At 49.4% G+C, this 18982-nt stretch overlaps 3 protein-coding genes across 5 annotated transcripts in view; 2 read left to right on the top strand and 1 right to left on the bottom strand.

The window, feature by feature from the left end:
* The window catches only part of LOC125959856 (GATA-binding factor A), a 34727-nt gene extending 32468 nt beyond the window's left edge, over nucleotides 1-2259 (top strand). For 2 of the 3 annotated variants that reach the window (XM_049692839.1, XM_049692838.1), the window contains 2 exons: nucleotides 614-884; nucleotides 970-2259. In XM_049692839.1, the coding sequence (XP_049548796.1) occupies nucleotides 614-884; nucleotides 970-1868 (1170 nt within the window). In that variant the 3' untranslated portion in view covers nucleotides 1869-2259. The remainder of the gene's footprint in view (nucleotides 1-613; nucleotides 885-969) is intronic. The other variant, XM_049692837.1, reaches the window with a different exon arrangement.
* Nucleotides 2260-4507: 2248 nt separating this feature from the next.
* On the top strand, nucleotides 4508-6924 carry LOC125959164 (nuclear hormone receptor family member fax-1). The gene is made up of 5 exons (XM_049691973.1): nucleotides 4508-4637; nucleotides 4717-4842; nucleotides 6120-6303; nucleotides 6380-6483; nucleotides 6578-6924. Exons 1-5 carry the CDS (start codon nucleotides 4508-4510, stop codon nucleotides 6922-6924), a joined length of 891 nt encoding a protein of 296 aa, XP_049547930.1.
* A 5332-nt stretch (nucleotides 6925-12256) lies between these two features.
* The window catches only part of LOC125959165 (uncharacterized), a 39325-nt gene continuing 32599 nt past the window's right edge, over nucleotides 12257-18982 (bottom strand). Inside the window, exons 11-15 of the mRNA XM_049691974.1 lie at nucleotides 18241-18605; nucleotides 18032-18124; nucleotides 15440-15617; nucleotides 13940-13951; nucleotides 12257-13748 (exon numbers count right to left, since the gene is read on the bottom strand). Of these exons, the coding sequence (XP_049547931.1) occupies nucleotides 12608-13748; nucleotides 13940-13951; nucleotides 15440-15617; nucleotides 18032-18124; nucleotides 18241-18605 (1789 nt within the window). The 3' untranslated portion in view covers nucleotides 12257-12607. The remainder of the gene's footprint in view (nucleotides 13749-13939; nucleotides 13952-15439; nucleotides 15618-18031; nucleotides 18125-18240; nucleotides 18606-18982) is intronic.

Genomic DNA, 18982 nt, shown 5'->3' on the forward strand with positions numbered 1-18982 from the left:
AACGTCATCTAGTGGAGACAAGCCGCAACGTAAACGTTACGTTCCGTTACGCATATTTGCGTTACGCGCGTGGAGCGCTTGAATTTTACTACTATTTTTTGTTGAAGACGATTGAAGTATCACAAATTTACGTCTCGTTGTTTAGTCAAATTACTCAACCTGTTGAAACCTTCAGCATCTTGGCGAGTATTAAGTCACCTTTTCAATCCGAGATCATCACCTTTCCCTGTGAAGGTGATCGGGTATTTGCTTGAGGTCCTGCTTCCAATCCTTCCTCTTATTATATCCCAAACCGCGTAGTCTTTATAAGGAGCCAGTGTAGCATAGATAACAAACAACATATCACCACCCTGTTTTGTTGGTCACACTTTGGTCAGTGACGTATGGTCCTAGATTCCCTATCTCTTCCCAAAACCTGGTAGCACCGTGACCGTGACACGGGTTTTCCCCTTTTTTTCGTATTGCGAGCATCGCACTTGGCAGTGTGCACTGTGACTCCTAGCGGAAACAGGCGTAATAGTATCATGATATTGGGCTTTGCGTTCTCTTCTTTCTTTCTTTGTCGTCGTGCCTCCGACTCCCGACTCCGATCGACCCCGATTCGTTCTTCCAGCAGACGGCCACACGCCGCCTGGGACTGTGCTGCACCAACTGTGGCACCCGCACGACGACACTCTGGCGGCGGAACAACGATGGCGAACCGGTGTGCAACGCCTGCGGGCTCTACTTTAAGCTCCACGGCGTTAACCGGCCGCTGGCCATGCGCAAGGACGGCATTCAGACGCGCAAACGAAAGCCGAAGAAGGCGGGCGGTTCCGGGGGTGCGAGCGACGTGATGGCGCTCGTCGGTGGCTCGAAGAAGGACCAAGATGGTCTCGGTGATGGTAAGTAGTGATCGCGAAAAAACACTCCGTTAGATCATGTAATGAGACCTTTCTTTTTCTCTCTTTTATTTCTATCTTCTTCCAGCCTTGCTCCACACGGATCGGAATGGAAATTCGAAGAACCTCTCCGTGAGTCCCAAATCCCAGAACCTGACGTCACCACCGTTGCACCGTTCGCTGCACATCTCACCCCATCACCACCACCATCATCATGCCCAATCCTACAACCTGCCGACGTCACTGGGTGGTTCCGGTGGCCATCATGCCGGTGCCGGTGGATCGCTCGGATCGCTCGTTGGGAAGTATGACCTCTCGGCTCACCTATCGGCCACCGGTTCGTTGAGTAATGGCGCCACGGGACTTTCGGTATCGTCCGGATCCGGTCATCAGCATCTGTCCGGAGCGACCGGTCTTAACTCGCCACACATCTACACATCGAGCACGACGCAACACGGTGTCAACAATGGTGGCTACCAACATGGTGGTGGTGCCGCCACCGGTAGTTCGTCGGTTTCGGGCGGTCCCAGCACTCCGGTCAGTGGGGTGCTTAACAGCAACAACGGCAACAACAACAACAACAGTAACAATCCATCGGGACTCGGTGGTAGCAGCACTCCGTTCGGTGGCAGTCAGATTAAATCGGAAGCGAATGCGATGGGCCCGGCGACGACTCCAACCTCATCGGTTGCCACCGGTAACGGCTATGGTGACTACATGAACAACTGTTTGCCGAGCGGTTACTTTGGTGGTGGCTTCGGATCGCTCCATTCACACCACAGTCCACATCATGGTGTGGGGGCAACCGGTGGTGTGTCGGCCGTCGGTGGGACGATGAATGGGACCTCGCTGGCCGCCCACACACACCATGGCCATCCGCATCACCACCATCATCACCATCACCATCATCCGACGGCGGCCGATCTGGCCGGTTACCATCATCAGCATAACGTTATCCAGGCCGCGAAGCTGATGGCTTCCTCCTAGGTTGTAGATATGTGCGCCGATGGTTCGCTGTCGAGTACTTACACCAATATACTGTGGCCACTGACACCCGGGCAGGCTAATTCCGTCATAAGTTCCTCGCTTTCGCCGCTGGCGCCTTTTTAGAGAGACGCACAATAGACATATAGAGGCCCTCCGCTTCCCCAAGAGGTCCTGATGCTAGACGCACGCAGGACACCGGACAGAAGGAGGAGGAGGAGGAGGCGCGTCTCACACTTTAGCTGGACATCCACCGGTCAGGTGGAACGTCGATGGTTTCGAATGCACAGCCGATTGTAGATTGTAAATAGTAAAAACAGCGGACGGTAAATCTTGCATTCCTTAGGGCAATCCCACAGCAGTGCCACGGTCGTTCCATGGGCCTTGGACTATTAGCATTAGGAAACTAGAGAAGCTGGCGAGCTGGCGGCATAGTGCATAGTGTGCGTGTGTGCTTAATTGATAGTTAGTGTGTGTGTGCTACGGTAAGGCAAGGAAACGGGGGTTTGGTCCTGGTTCTGATCTGGCACCATGGCCTTCCTTGATTTTGCAATTGTAAGTCTAACTAAACTGTAACCGTAAGATGTCGTCGAGGACAGGCAAAGTGAAATGCAAAAAACTTAGAATCCGTATATTTAATAGAAACGATAAACTCTGTAGCTGTGCATCCTTCTGCCGAAGGGTGACGATACCGTAAGATAGCGTGTAGAATGCGGAAATGAGAGTATTCAAAATAAAGCACCATTCGAAACGAAACGCGCCAACTAATGCCACGAAGAACTGAGGCCGTACATGATTCGGTTTTAAAAAGTCCACTTACCACACGTCCGCTTGATGCCGTGTACACTGCAAGTTATGGTGCATCAGAGCGTGAAAAAAATCAAACTTATGTGTTGCAAAACTAGATCCTCGTTGGCAGCAGCAGACCAAAATGGCAGCTGGATCTGAAATGTACCGGATATATTCAACTTTGTTTTCAATTACTTTCGCTGAGAGGGATCAGCATTAGGAAAGTAATTTTCAAACCAACGTCTAAACGCAAACGTGCTTCTACTTCAGTGCGAATGCTTGGAAGAGAATTTAATTTTATATCTTCTTGCATATCGTCGGTCTTCAGGGGTGGTTCAATTCTTGCAATGTCCAATGGTGGTGGTTCCTGGGGAAATGTTACTCATCAGAGAACACAAGAACAAGATTCTTCTGCTTATACGACAGACGGCAAAGGTTTCCTCGAAATCGTATGTTGCAGAGTTTTGAATAGTAAGATAATTAAATTAAATGCAGACGATGCCTTCAATCTACGTTCGACTAACCGACACATGTAGAATTCGAAGCTTCTTCGCTTCTTTCGTCATTTTTAAAATGGATCTTGCTAGATTTCGCTATTCTTTTCCCGGAGAACAGAAAGAAGACTTCTTTATTTTTATATAAAGTTTCAAAATTGCAGCAAACTTGAATTCAACGCAAATGGCTTATTCGTTACCGTAAGCCACATAAGAAGCAACAGACGACAAAGGATGGCGGCCGCACGTGTCCGTCCACTCAGCGCCCGTCAGTTTTTGTGACAAAGCGCACGACCACAATGATCACCGCCGCTGATATCAATCAGTCCGGGGAGGTGGCGGCGTTATTACCGGTCATCGTCGAGGTGCCAATCGGTTGCTGTCATCCATCGCTGTTTTTATCGTGTTAACACCTTTCCGGTAAAAAAAATCCGAACTCGCTCTATTCCTAAAGGATATTCATGTTCATAATTTCCACAATCGGACAAAACACACGGAAAACAAACATAAACTCCACACATGAACTCCCCTTCACACTGTCCAATGTGACACTGCACACATTCCACACACAGCCGGCGGCCATGTCGGCGGAATGTCCGGCTACATCCTTTTTTTCTCCCACCCCTAGACCCTTGACCGTTTTTTGTTCAAACAGCTAGCCGGCGGCATGACGGCAGTGGCACCGGCAACAAGTGTTCGGAATGCATGTAATTGTTGTCGTGGTCACCTCGACCCAACCCACCTCCTGGCTACCGTGTCAATTATATGTTGGACATCCGCCAACCTAAGGGGTAAGTTAGTGTCCCCTGTGACAACGCGATCGGCTGACGCTTGGGGCTGCCATGACTCGCCAGGAGTGAACCAAGCGGGAACCAGAGCGTTTGTGTCGTTGTGCTCGCTGTCCCTTTGGTTCTGCCGCTGATGGTCGACCACTGATTGCCGCTGGCCACTTGCGACGTGTGTGGAACGTCTTTGATTTGACACAGATAACGTGTAGTGTCGACAGTCGGAGGGGCGGGCGTGATTTAGCATGTCAATGTTCACGCCAGGACAAGGGTGACGATGGGAGTTCCGGTGTCAGCAAAGGTGTTGCACGAGGTTTTCTTGCACGCAAATGATGTCCCTACAGAACGTGTTGTAAGTCGATTGAAAAGCAAATAATGATTAACGTTGGCACCTCACCTGAGAGGTGCAGATAGGTATGTCCTCATGTTCACCTCCGTGGCCGGAAGTTTCATATAAAAAGGCTCCGTAGCGTCGAGCGTCGCCGTTAGTTGCCAAACCGGTGGACATCAATCGGTATCGCGTGTGTGTGTGCGTGTGTGTGTGTGCGTTCTAGGTTCGAGACCGATGACCGAGATGGAGTCGCTGGTGTGCCGTGTTTGTGGTGATCGAAGTTCCGGTAAACACTATGGCACAGTTTGCTGCGATGGTTGTTCGTGTTTTTTCAAACGTAGCATCCGCAAACGGGCCACATACAGTTGCATCTGTGAGTGTGTTGGGGGGAAGGGAAGCAATCGGTGTGTGCAATCGGAAGGTGTTTCAATCGTGTGTGTGTTCCTCTCTAGCCGGCCCAGGTGGATGCTCGGTTGACAAGGCAAGGCGCAACTGGTGTCCGTTCTGTCGTCTGCAGAAATGTTTTCTCGTTGGGATGAATGCGGCCGCTGTGCAACAGGAGCGGGGACCACGGAAGGGCCGGAAAGGATTGTCCCAAGCGATGCGCTCTAGGAAAGCGGTCCCGGTCCATCGGAATGGCCGGGATGAACGAATGGAGAAGGTGTTGCAGGTGGCAGGAAATTCAGGTACACGGGGCGGTGTTGTGTTCGGTGACTTCTATTCGTTTTCATTTCGAGGATTTAACCTTTGTTTTAGATGCTATAAACGCTTAAAGAGAATACTTAAAGAGAAGATAAATGCTACATATTTGAAGATAACACATAGCCAGTTTTTTTACTGTATTAAATCCTTTTCGAATGTATTGTCCGGATAAGGATCAATCTAAAGTTTTGATTGGAAATGAAAATGCTACAAATTGTTAAATTTTAATCAAAAAGGACATTGAAGAATGATAAATAATGCAGGTTTCTAGTCTATCAGGTAAATTCAATCTATCGCAATTATTTAATGAAGTTTTAGAAGAATTAATCAACCATAAAGCATCGATATCGGTACATCGTCAGCAAAATTGAAGCAAGAGCATTGAAGAAATATTTCCCATTTATGCTGTTCCATCAATGCTAGCAATGCAGTGTTACAGACACACACACACACACACTCTCTCTCTCTCTTCTCCTGCTTGGCCTTTCTCCAGTGCAGCAAGGTTCAAGACACCAAATAGAATGCCACTCAATACTCGTACTGTTTGCTTACTTGCCCCATTTGCACTCTATCCGGCGATCTCCTTCACTCACTCACTCACTGACATCTCGCTCAGGCGCCATTATCAGCTGCTTAAAATTCACTCCCTTGTCAGCTGCACATCTCTCGGCATCTCTCGCTTACGATAGACATCATTAAGGGCGAACGGTTGGCCTGCAAAGTGCATTAGCCAAGCATTGTGCTAATGTGCTTACGAGATTCGAGACCACTTGCTTCCATCGGCAATCGAGGCACACGAAATCGAGATTCAGCTCGAGAGGAGCATTCAGCCCCATCGGGGAGAGGTGCACTCGAGCGAAAGTATGCTAATTATGCTGCCCGAAGCTCCCAGGATTCCAAGGCACTCACTCCACTGGCCAACCGTACGCCGTGTCACATGTTTGCCAATCAATTCGGAACGTGCTGAACGATGGAGAGCACAACGGGACCCTCTTTCCAGGAAAGATACCGAGCCAGGAGCTAAATCCTGGCCCCTTTCAGGTCCGGGTTCTGGCCGTGGTAGCATCTTTCGAGTGCATTTCCGCTCGGTTTACAAATAATGCTAATCAACCTTCGGGGGTCTTTCTCCTTCTTCTTCTTCCGCGTTTGCCAGACGGACTGTCGGTGCAGATTCTGTCCCAGGTGCTGCTGGCCTGCATACGCCAGGTACGCCACAATGAGCACTTTGCCGTGCTGAGCCGGATGCAGCAGGACGAAATCTTGCGGCACGTTTGGTACGAATGCTTTCTGCTCCGGGTGGCCAACTGGTCCATCGACATCTCGGCCCTGGTCGATCGGTAAGTGGCCGCATTGTCCCCATCCATCCATCCATCCATCCATCCCCCGAAGCATAACGCATAGATCTGCTTTCAGTTGCTGCGATGCCCATCTCCGGTCGGTGCTGGTCGATGTCCGCGGGCTTCAAGTGGATCTTATCGAGCTGTCGTTGCTGGAGACGCTGCTACTGTGCCGGAAAGGTTCGGTATCAAAAAGGGGAAGAAAGGGGCATAAAGGCTTGTGGAAAAAAATCTGGGAAATCTAAATTGTTCCGTTTCTCGTCCACAAACGCAGAGTACGCTCTGGGCGAACGGGAGGCCGACCAGCTAGCACAACTGGCCGACCGGACACTGATCGCCCTGAGCCACTACAGTGTACGGCAGATACAGGGTATGGCCGTGAATGAACCAACCACCAGCCGGGCTAGCAGCAACGGTAGCAAGACCACTCGACTCGAAGTGGCCAACGAAGGAGAGCTGGTGAGCGAGGGTTGGGCTGCGGTCCGTTTGGCGAAACTGTTGCTCGTGCTGCGTACGTTGGCGATGCGTTTCAACGAAATCTCCGTCCGTGCGATGCTGCGAGACGTAATTAACGATGGTGTAGCGATGGAAGGACTGCTACTGCGTGGTTGTAGCGGATGAGTGCAGCAGACACACACACAACGACGGGACGACCATCGTTGGCCGGGAGCTGGTCCAGCGAGCTGGAAGCTAATTAACGGAACCAAATGCACTTACCTGGACCAGCGGGACCCCGGGAAGCCGGGACCAGCACCGGGGCGAGCACTCCGTCGGGCGATGGCGAAACGGCGCACTGACCGCGACCCAAAGCACGACGAAGCGCGGAAGCTAATTAACTTTCGATTTTTACATTCTCATCCTCATGGAAAATGCATTTACCGCAGCTTTCGGGCAAGCGACAACGAAGCGAACACGGAAATCACGGAGTTCAGTTTTGAGTTCACTACTTGGAATATATTTTTGTCCATCCCCTAGCCTCTCCAATAGCTACAATAGGTGTTATAGTTATTGGGAAAATATCGAAAATAAACTCTAACATCCATATAAACATTTGATCTAGTATTTTTTGTTTTGTCTTTTGTCTAACAATCGGCGGCTTCTCTCTCTCTCTCTGATTTGAATAACTTCTCGTCACACGCCTTGCGCCGAGGTCATCCTTTTTTCCTCCGTTTTAACTTTGCGTTTTCTTTTTCAGTTTCTCTCTATCAGACGGTTCCGTCCGGCTTCCACTACACAGCACAAGATGATATTAGATTTTCTCTCGTTTCGCGAGACAAGTTTGAAGAGCTGTACATTACAAGTAAAATCTGGGAACTGTAGGAGGGGGGGGGGGGGGGTGAAGAGGGATTATTTACCGTACACACACACATACACACACCCCATCTCTCTCGTCTTTTCCGCCTCTTTCTCATCTATCTCTCTCTGCGTGTCTAATAAACGTTAATGCTGTACACAGTTCCGGTTCCGCTTTGTGCAGCCGCCACGACCGGATGCGTCCGCGAAGATGAATGAATTTCCAGGGGACCGAAGCAAAAACCCTCGCCATCTTCCTCACCGTTCACCGACGCCAACGAACCGAAAGGAAAACAACAATCCAAACGACCGAAAGGAACGTGCTCCCTTCACGCAGCTTTGCGACTTTCATCAGAGCCGCGGTGTGTGTGTGTGCGGACAAAACATGCCGCAAAAACCGGCGGAAAATCCACCCAGAAATGTGGCCCCCTTCCCCAAAAATCTGCTCGCTGCTGCTCGCAAACAATAAGCGCAGGGAGCGCGCGCGCTTTTGCCGGCGGGATAGTTTCCAGTAACCGCAGCTCAACGTGCCACCCATGTGTGCACGTGCACGGAGATTTACCGATTTCAAATTTAGCCGCCTCCGGTGCTATGCTAGCCACCGCCTCGTAGGTATATCGTGGGTTCGTGGGGCCACTTACAGTAACCGGATTTGCCGGATGAATAACGTAACTATTTCCAGGGGGTTTACGTAGGAGTCGCACGAGATGGTGTACATTGTTGAATATAACAGGAAAGAGTCGGTGAGAGAGAGGGAGAGAAAGAGAGAGAGAGAGAGAGAGAGAGAGAGAGAGAGAGAGAGCGGAAGAGAGAGAGGTGTCATAAACATATCAACAACACTTTGCGCCACTTCGCTTGGAATGGGCTTTTGTTCTGGAATTCCTAATCAACTCCTGTCTTTCTCTTTCGCTTCTTTCTAATGCTTCTTTTTACTTCTTCTTCTTTCTTCTTCCTCTTCTTCTTCTTCTTCTTCTTCTTCTTCTTTTTCTCCTTCATCTTTAGTTTTCTCTGTTTGTTTTCGCTTTGTCGTCACGTTCAGCATAAGCTTCTAATGTTTCATATTTTTGTTCTTTGTTCGCCCTCTTACACACTATCGATATCCGGCAAAGAAGGTGCTCCACCGAAGGGCCTGGGGCCAGAAGTCCTTTCCCCACGATTCTTATTTTTCTAATTTGGCTACCACGTGTCCCGGCGAGCATCATGATTTCGTCCATTTTATGGCTTTGTCCGGACCGGTTTTTTTTTGGGCATATGCTTAACATCCAATTCACTCTCTGCCTGCTACACACTCGAAGTGGTTACGTATTGAAGCGGGCGCTTTTATGGACTTTGCTTATGTCTTATTCCTCTCTACTTTTGCAACCAATAACAAAACGGAAAAAAACGAAAAAAAACGAAAAATTCATACGAGAAACGAAAAAGGAACTTGTTGGTCAGATGCGGCGTACACTTGGCATGTGTGCATGTGGCTAGAATGCCCGCGAACACATCCAAAGAAATTGTCACGCATATGCGAAGATCAACATCGATCCCTTGGGGCCCGGGGGGGACGAACCATAAACATTCAATTGCAAATTACAAGTACTTTACGCGAGAGTCTCTCTCTCGCTCGCTCGTGGCGGGGGGAATGTTATTTTCAATTTTTCTCGCATCATCATTCGGGCAGCAACAGGCCAGTATCTCGCGGCATCTTCCATCCTAAACCGGCACTTCACACACTGGAAGTACCGCACCATCGCACGAAAGTAAAAAGTAACGACGCGCAAAGCACAACACTGTAAACCTCCCCCTCAAAATGGACGCCGGTCGGCCACGGATAACGTCGAATAGCATTGAACGAAGCAGGAGTTTTATGGAGTACACTTTCGACCACGGATCGGAAACGGAGAGCAGAGCACCGTCCGTCCGAAGACGAGGCCGGGAAGAATGGTCGTTCATTTTAATGATCACAAACAGCACAGTTAGCACTATGGCCTTCCGCCAGCATCCGCCACCTACGGTACGGTCCAATAGGCAATTGAAAAGCGGGGCTCCTCCACGCACCTGCACCTCGGTCCCGTCCTGGGCCGTCCCGTCCCGGGGACCTCTGGCCGTGGCAGGTGTTGCTAATGGTTTCGCACTAATCGCCGTTTGTTGCCGTTTGTGGATTTGAGATTTTGTTTCCCTTTTCCGTTCGTACGGTTCGACTCTCTATTTGCCACAGCCAGAGGCACAGGGGAAGGGGGGGAGTGTTACTCCGAGGTAACCTAGTTGCCCTCGGTGGTCCCATTGTCGGGCGGGACGTCGGGCTCATGCTGCGCCTGTTGCCAGGTAACAGTTTATGAGGTTCATCAAGTCCGGTGCCCCAAGCTAGAGCACACGCCAACCACGCCAAGAACACAAGACCCCAGGACGATACATTTGTGTGTTTGTGTGTGCTAGGGGTAAATAGTTTGAACTAATTAACCTTCGCACACACATACACATCCTGTGGCATAAAATAGTAGCGCAAAGCCTGCCCCAGACGACGGTCTTCGACAAGGACGACGAGGAGCCTTCCACGACGACGAGAGATTCCAAAGCGAGAAGCATCTCAGCAGGCCGCGCCGGGCCTTGCAGCAAGTTTCTCAGCAAGCCACCGCGCCCCCGGTGGTGTAAACGAAATGTTTGCGGACTGTTTGTGAATAAGTAAGTAGTGCTTGAAATTAAATTACTTTCGCTTCCCTCCTGGCAGAGAGAGATGAAGAGAGAGGGAGAGGACGCTGGTGTACCGTTGTACCGTGGAGGGCGTTGTGGCCATGTCATGGCGTGTGGGCTTCCTAATTCGCATTACTTAAGGCCGGAGAGAATGTGACAGACGGTCAAACGCTGTCTAAACGTTCTCCATGAATAGAAAGTGCGAGCCGTCGGTGTTGTATGAAGAAGAATCGGCTCCCGGGACCGGTCCAGGGCCTGGGCCAAGGTTTGTTTCATAAATGATGATGTTGGGCGACACCTTTTGCAGGCATCTTTTGCAGGGGGTCGAGTGTTCACACGATCTCGCAGTAAACCGTGCGTGCGTGTGTGCAAGAGGGCCATTGTTAACGCATGGAAGGACGCAGATTACCCGAATGTTGGTGGTAATTGGCTTGGAAGTCTTGTAGAGCGAAAGAGTTTACCACTTCTTCTGCCAAGTGGCCCCCGGGGCTCCGACACCGGCACGGAATAGATTAAGGGCGCTGTTCAAACACTGTCCCGATAAGTCAAGGTAATGATTGCGCCATTAGCGTTCGATCCGTTAGAACGCGTTCGAAGAAAAAATGGGTTGAAGATTCATATTCTAGGCGCTACTCTGCTGTATCGTCGATTTGAATGCATAAAGTATTTGCTGCTCGTCGTTTTGAGGTTCACAAAACATTCGTATACTAATTCGGCTTAATTTCTAATGGTAAAGAGTCCCCAAATGCTCTCTGTTTTGCTGTTGTAAGCTTCATCTTACTAATACAAACAATTGAAATATGTTTCTTTTAAAATAATGGTAAGTGAGAGAAAAACTTCATCATACCAATGCCCAACCGAAGTATTGTATTCTTTTGATATGTAATTGAATCATATTTTGAAAGAAACTAGCATTGCCACATGCACACTTGAACACCGCCTGACCAAAAAGGCAGTAAAAAGCAACATTGCCGAAAAATGTATTCATTCTCGAGGCAACAAAAAGCAACAACCAACGAGAAGTTTTACTCGTTTTTCCTAGAACCGAAATACGCAAACGGAAACAACGAAACAAAAAAGAAGATAGCAAAGAAGGCAGATCAAATAACGAAAACCTATCAGCTCATATTATTGATCCGATGATTCCCGCTAAACATGTTTAAGATTCTTTTCCGCCCAACTTTCTGGGAGGATAGATTGTCTTCAATCCGCTCGACCGGCCGCTTCCATGGAACTCTCTTCCCCCCTTCCCGGAGGGCTGCGGTTAAGCGCATTTTGCCTATTCTTCTTATCATTCTCTCACTGGTAAAGCTCTGTTCATATGTATCACCCACAGCCTGACCTACCTGATACTGATAAGGACACCGACACGAACACACACACACACACACACGCACGCACACACAGATGGCCACGTACACTACTAGACACTACTACTAGACTACCGGACCAAAAAAAAAAAACACGTTGGAACAAGTGTTTTGGTTGAGGTTCGTAGAAGAAGGCAAAGGAAAAAGAGAATGAAAAAAAAACACAGTTCTGAGACGCGGGTGGCATTCTTCGCTAACAAGTTGCAACACTACATTTTACGGTACGCCTACCCTCTAAAGCTAATCGTTTGTTTTGCGTTTTTTGATTGCCCTCCCCCTCCCCCCACCTTTCCTCCTGTTCCAGGTGGTTATTGCCTCTCTCTCTACACACGCATACACACAGCCACACAGACACACACACACGCGTTCGTATGTTCTCCCGTTCTACCACTTTGACATGTAACGGTGTGGTCGCAGTAGGCGATGGTTTAGAATATACGAAGTCGTCTCCGGAATCTACTCGTCTCATGTTGTGTTGTGTGTAACACTGAACCTCGTGCGACCTTCACACCGTCATCGCCGGCAGTTCAAAGATGCTTGTTTACATTCACGATCAAAGAAGATGATGAACATCGTCTCTCTCTTCTCCACACACACACACACATGCGGCTGCAACCGTTCCGTGACTGTTGCTTGGCAGAATCCAACGGCGAGTATGTTACTGCAAGGCGCCGAGCATGAAAATAAACACCCCACCCCGTGGTATGTGTGTGTGTGCACGCGTGTTTGCTCGGGAATATTCGGTAGGATTTGTTTGTGATGGCGTGCACCCCCGGACCCCGAGGAGAGTTGTCTCCAAGTTCGCCCCCAAAGGCATCGCGCATCACGTATCGTATACTGTAAGCAAACAGCCGATGGATTTTCCCTTGGCCGGTGGAACGGTTCCCGGGTGAGGGAAAGGTGAGGGTGCGTCGTCGGGCGTGTCGCACCTTTCACAGCAGTGACACCGTGCTCGTCTGCTGCACTCACCGGAGTAAGCCGAGCGCTTCGACACTGAGCCGCAACTCTTTACCGTTCTTTGGTGGATCGATGGCATGGCCGTTCCCGTGCCGTACCATCGACCGTATCCGTTGCGTATCGTTCGCTTCGGAATGCAGACTGGAGGTACTGCTGCTGCTGCCGCCGCCAACAGTATGGTTACCGATGTTGGCGAACGATTGTGGTGATAGTGGGATCTCTTCGATCTTCTCCAGATCCTGCGCTACACTGGCCGATTGCTGGCGATGGTGCATGGTCAGCTGTTGGTTCCGTTGCTTCTGTACCGTAACCGATCCGAGTGAGGTCGAGTTGGTGGAACTGATCGATGGGATCGACGTGAGCGTTCCCATGCGTGCCAGCTGTTCACGATCGACCGAAATCGAAGACACCGTATCGAGTGTTGCCTTCTGGCTGAACGATCCGCCACCAATACCACCACCACCAACACCACCGCTGCCAGCTGGTCCGGCTCCCGCTCCATCGTCCTTGTCGAGACTGAACTGACGGCGCAGGAAGCGCGTCGAGCCGGGTTTACTCGAGCAGCTCGAGTCCGAGGCCCGCAGCTGATAGTTCCCGTAACGCGTTTCCGCACACTGCGACAGGTTGCTTTCGCTCGGGCTGAGACATTTGTAGTAGTTGTACGGGGAGCTAAGATCGATCAGTTCTTCGATGCGTTTAAACAACCGCGTCGAGTTGGCAGTCGGTGAGGGGTTGTGGCGATCGAACACGGCCGAGCTCGTGCTAAGGAACGATGAGTCACCGATCACTTCGGACAGTTTGCGTGTTTGGGGGCTGGCGATCGTCGGTGTTGTCGGCCCTTTCGTCGGTCCGAGCTGGAAATCACCGAGATTTAACGTGCACGTGTTGTTGCTCGAGCTTGAGTCGATCGAGAAGGAGGTGGAAAGGATGGCGGCCGGATTTTCGACGTTCACCGTCGCGTCGGTTGCTTCCGGTGGTACCGGGGGTGTTATTTCCACCTTCACGTCGATCGATTCACCGGCGACCGATGGTGAGTGGCTCGAGGAGGGGCAGCTCGGTTGGCCGCCATTGGCGTGCGTTAGTTGCTGTTTTGCGGCGTGGTTTTGCTGTGACTGGAACAGGGAGTTCTTCAGTATCGCCACATCCAGTCTGCAATCCAGTGGAGGAAAGGAAGAAAAGGAAGGAGTGTCTTAGACATTCATTTCAAGTTTTCGTTCGTCTGTCCATTCCCCGTTCGAAACGGGTCACCAGTCGGGCCGGGCCTGTCGAACTGGTCCGGCAACCGAAAGGGGCGCGACTCATGTTTGCCTAAGATGGATGGATTAGTTGGGAAAACTTACCCGTGCGATTCCCTGGCCAAGCGTGAAGCCAAACGCAGCAGTAGTAGGAGGAGGAGGCATCGCAAGAGGAAGAAGAAAACGGAAATTTCGTTAGACCGTAACCGTGGAAGCGAGGTAAAAGCGAGAAAGAGAGAGAGAGAGAGGGGTCTTGAATTTTGTTAATCCGGGTCGCTGAGGTCTTTCGACCTGGAAAATGCCAGGTGCCAGGGAGTGGCGCAGATCGAGGGTAGATTGTGGTTGACCGGAAAAAGTTACGAGTTTGTCTTGGGAATTGTCTTCCAAGTGGTCGAAGGAAGGAAGCGGAAAGGGGAAAGGAAGGCAGAGGGGGAATCGCCTTAAAATCGTTCCAAGAACCATCGCGTTCAGGTGTTTGATTGTTTCATTGATGTAGAGCCGGGTTGAGGGCAGAAGGAATGGTGGGACGGCCAACCGCCCTTCTCATTGAGGATTAAGGTTGAGAAATCAGAGGGCAACCAAGGAGTTTGGGTTTTGGGAATTTGAAGTGTTGAAGACCGAGAGACCGAGAACGGCCACGAGTGAGATGGGAAGCGGCAGCGGGCATATGTTTTGTTCGTGGAAGTTGCTGGAAGAAGGTTGCTCGAAGTCGTTTCATGGAATGAAAGCATTCGCATTAGCGAGTGAAGGTGTCTTTCTGGAAATTGGTTTCGTTAAAGGCTGATATGATTTTGAATAATTCATCTGTTGGTTTAATTTCTGTTAGATAAATATCTTGGTTGCTGGTTGCTTCAGCTTTATTTTAAAATACATTATGTTAAAGCAACATTGAAAGGGATTTGGTAATTGAATAGAAGTAGTTCATGGTTTATAACAACGGTCCATAACCTCTCTTCATACTTGCAGTTCAATTTCAATCGACAACATATTTCGAGAAAATCTACTTCTGCTAGCGACAACATAAATTGAATTTAAATCGTATTTTGTTTACAATCACTTTCAAAATTGCTCCCGATCTCGCATAAGCTGTTATCAAACCGTTTGTACTTCTGCTTAATTGAACAAAGAAGTCTTTACAAAGTCTTTCTGAACTACTACTTCCAATATCAATCTCTGCAACAGCTGCCAATGACACCGACAAACTTTAGCATCTTTTAATGCCCCGCAAACCGAGCAACTTATGCTGCAACATGCGAGATGCGCTCGAGCTCGTTATCGCCGAGAGCTGTTTGAGTTTAAGAATGAAAGATGGGATAACAATGTGTGGCTACCGCCATGCACTTCACCATTGCAGTGCTGAGTTCAGAGGAGAGCTTTAAAACCGTTTAAGCTCTTCCATTTCACGTTATGTGCTTCAAACGGAGTTTGCTGGCGCGAAACATTTGGCTATATTTGGCATCTTAAGTTGAACGTGCGCCGTGGTAGTACCAGGTTATGCACGGCACGGCAGTACTCGCAGCGCCCTTCGCTCGAAGGGGAGGGCAAAAAACGGTCGAGGCAATAATAATTTAAATGTAGCTGCGGCTACGGATGCAGGGCACTTACCCGATCGGTGGCGGTGGTGGTAGCGATTTGTCGAAACCCTTTTTGCCGAGCAGCCAGTAGGTGTGCATCTTGCCCTTACCCTTGATCTCGATGGGCCCCCGGGGCTCGATAACGTAGCCGCCCGCCTTCTCCAGCAAATTGCACGTCTGCTGGGACATATGAATCCTCCAGGACGATCCTACGGTCCACACGCGGTACGCGAAGCGTTGTACGAAGAGAGACAGACAGAGGGAAAGAGAGCGAGAGAGCGAGATAAAATTGTGTGTGTATGTGCGAAAAGGAGAAAGAGAAATGGGGAGCGAGTGGAAGGAGGATAAATCCCAAATGGAGGATGGGTTCGTGGGATGAATGAATGTTATGAGTTTTCTCCTCCGGGAAGGTAATTGGCCCCCCGTTTGCTCCGTTCAGTGCACTACGGAGTACGACATGGAATGGCTGTGAGCGTATGAATCATGCTGGCAACCTACGGATGGAATGTATGCAAGGAATGGTGTAGGTTGAATATTAATACTGCGAAGGCCATCACAGCACCGATGGAGGCGCATGGTACTGCATTTCGAGTGCATCGAAGAAAAAAAAATACGGGAAAGGTTAATGCATCGATTCCCGTGTCCATGGTCTGTTGACTGGGACAGTAATAAAGGGAAGGGCTGGCCAACCAGTTGGCCAGCTGCTGGTTGGTAAGTGATTACAACACCGTACCGTACCGTACTGTAACAGTGGCAGCCAATGGAGTGGCAAGCGGCATTCGTTATCGATACCCATTCCGCGCTAATTAATTTGATTTTCGTCGACTGTACGGTTTTCATTGCCAATCGATTGCCATCTGGCATACCAGCAGTAGCAGCAGCAGCAGCAGCAACAGTAGCACACATACGTGTCTAGCAATGCGGGCTGATAAGATACGCGGGGTTCCAACCCAACATGGCATCCAACCTGCACCCCTTGACGTTCGAGCTTTCATGCACTTTAATTGATTTCATAGGTATGCTGACGTCCTTCATCGGCGGTGTAGGCGTGCATGGATGCATCGATCATCGTGCATGATTATCGGGGTTTGGTTGACTTGTGCATGCTCGGTTTGGTTTGGCTTATCGCCATCACCGCGGCCGACACAAGAGCACAACAACATCGACAATGTTGCGCTCCGTTCCACTCCGGTTTTGGAATTTGATTGATGACCGTTTCTGCGCCATCACTGTTGAGTTATCGAACCAGCCGCCAGCTCCCAGGGGGGGGGGGGGGGCTTCATCGGTGGTGAGTAATAGGTTGCGATTAACGTGAATGCGCACGCGAAGTGGTGCGATAGGATGATAGCATCGATCAAATCAAATCGGGCGCATAGGTGGTTAGCGGCGGTTACGCGTCAGCACGCTCGCGAGACGCGTTTCGCGATGGCGTTTGGTGATTAGTCGAGTGATAGTGATCTTGCTGCATGCGATGGGGTTTCCGTTTTCACAGGCAAGCAGACGGGAACAGGTTAGTGCAATTCGAAATCGAATCCAATCGATTGGCGAAGTGGAAATGAAACCACAAACCATTGGCACATTATGGAAAAATGAATAAGGTATAGCAAAAATCGGATGAAAAGTAGATATGCCGGAGAACTAGACAATTATCTCAATAACGATAAACTAAATGAAAAGGAAATCATTAAATTTGTTAGGAAGACGGGACTAATAAAGCTATTCAATAAATAGAGAATTGATAAAGGGACTTAAAACTCCCATTAGTAAATAAAGTAAATGTTTTTTCATGTTACAAAAGAAGCTTAAATTAAATAAACTTAAAGAAAGCCAAAAGTTCGAACGATTTTGAGTAGAACGAAAATGATTGTATGGGTGACGCAAACGCACTTTCGCTAAGAAACACGAGAGATCAACTGCTCAAAGCATAGACTTCATGTTAGCTTATCGACATCGACCCGGTATTGTCATCGAAATGTCGAAAGATGAAACGGGAGGCAACCGTCGTTGTCATTGATGTTGATTATTGTCTCGAGATTTGCATATTTGATGAGCATGAATTGATGCTCGTTTTCGATCACCTGTCGATTTTCACTTGACAGCGTCCCTCGTTGGGATACCTCGAGCGAAATTCACTCTCTAGAGAGCGAGAGAGAAAGCCACAGAACAATCTTCAGGTGCTACGAGGTGACGGAGGCATTCCAATAGCTGTTGATTGCCACGTTTCATCTTGTTTCGACTGACGAGGGAGTGACGCCCCCATTCCTCTTATTCACCTGTCGCACATCGCCATCGGGGAAAATTGGGGATCGTTTTCGAAAATCGCGTTGGGTGGTTTGTCTTGCTGTGTATGATATGGTGTTGATTAGGTGATAATGATGATGATGATGATGATGCTGATGATGACGGTGCGCTAGCATGCATCGTGGCCGCGACATAAACTAGCTTTATGCCCTCGGGACGGTGCCGGATGGAAAGCCCCCGAAACTATCATGAATGATTGATGATGTGGATAGTGCAAATGGAGCGTGACACCGTGTGGCATGATGGTGGTGGTGGTGGTGCTTCGGAAGCCACACAGAACAGAGACACGTGGAACAGAGGGAGAGAGAGAGAGAGAGAGTACCTGTTGATTCCATCCGGGAGGCCGTGTTGACTGTATCGCCAAACAGACAGTACCGGGGCATCGTGAGGCCAACGACACCGGCACAGCAGGGACCTGTGGTTCCGGTTTCGCGAGCGCCACCGATGCGGTACGAGGTGTAATGTTATTGTTGGATTGAGATTAAACGCTGGTTGCGATGTCTCTTGGCTCCTGTCGCACATGTTACTTACCGGTGTGTAATCCTATTCGCAGCTGCAGCGGTACACCGGGAAGGTGCCGCACCTTGAAGTGACCACTCTGGCACAGTAGATCGAGCGCCATTGTTGCGATTTGTTCGGCGTGGTCCGGTGTACGCACGGGAAGACCGCTAACCACCATGTAAGCGTCACCAATCGTTTCCACTTTGTACACGTTGTACGCGTTGATCGTGGCATCGAAGCAGGTGTAGAGATCGTTCAGCAGGTCAACGACCTGCACGGGCGTACAGTGGGCCGCTATCGTCGTGAAACCCACGATGTCACTGAAGTAGATCGTGACCTCGGCGAACTCTTCCGGTTCTACCGCTAGTCCTAGCTTTAGTTTTTCGGCTACCGAGCTGCAGTACGACAATGGAGCATTATAAGCAGTTGAAACATTTAGAGTGTTGTTCTGAAGTTCACTTGCTTAAGTATGTTTAGAACACATCATCTAATTGTTTTCATCGATAGTAATAAGTATAGAGAAGTTTATATTAAACGGATTAATGTAATGTTTATAGTTTTGGCATTTTTGAACAAAGTAATCCGCGATGTACGCGATTCTTGAGTCGAAATAATAAAATATGCGTGACGCAAGCGATGCTAAGGCTACTCTGGTTTCGTTGCTAAGGAACGGTTAAATTCATTATTAGACAGCCAACGACAGAATGCCACTTTCGCAGGAATCTCGAGCCACAAATTGCATAATGGCGGTACGTGCCTCGACGGCTGCCTC

Source organism: Anopheles darlingi, chromosome 2 (genome assembly GCF_943734745.1).
Source record: "Anopheles darlingi chromosome 2, idAnoDarlMG_H_01, whole genome shotgun sequence".
Lineage (NCBI taxonomy): Eukaryota > Metazoa > Arthropoda > Insecta > Diptera > Culicidae > Anopheles > Anopheles darlingi.

Coding starts and splice junctions, on each gene's coding strand:
- LOC125959164 (XM_049691973.1), top strand. CDS start 4,508: ATGGAGTCGCTGGTGTGCCGTGTTTGTGGTGATCGAAGTTCCGGTAAA. Junction 4,638..4,716: donor GGCCACATACAGTTGCATCT/GTGAGTGTGTTG, acceptor GTTCCTCTCTAG/CCGGCCCAGGTGGATGCTCG. Junction 4,843..6,119: donor GGAGCGGGGACCACGGAAGG/GCCGGAAAGGAT, acceptor CGCGTTTGCCAG/ACGGACTGTCGGTGCAGATT.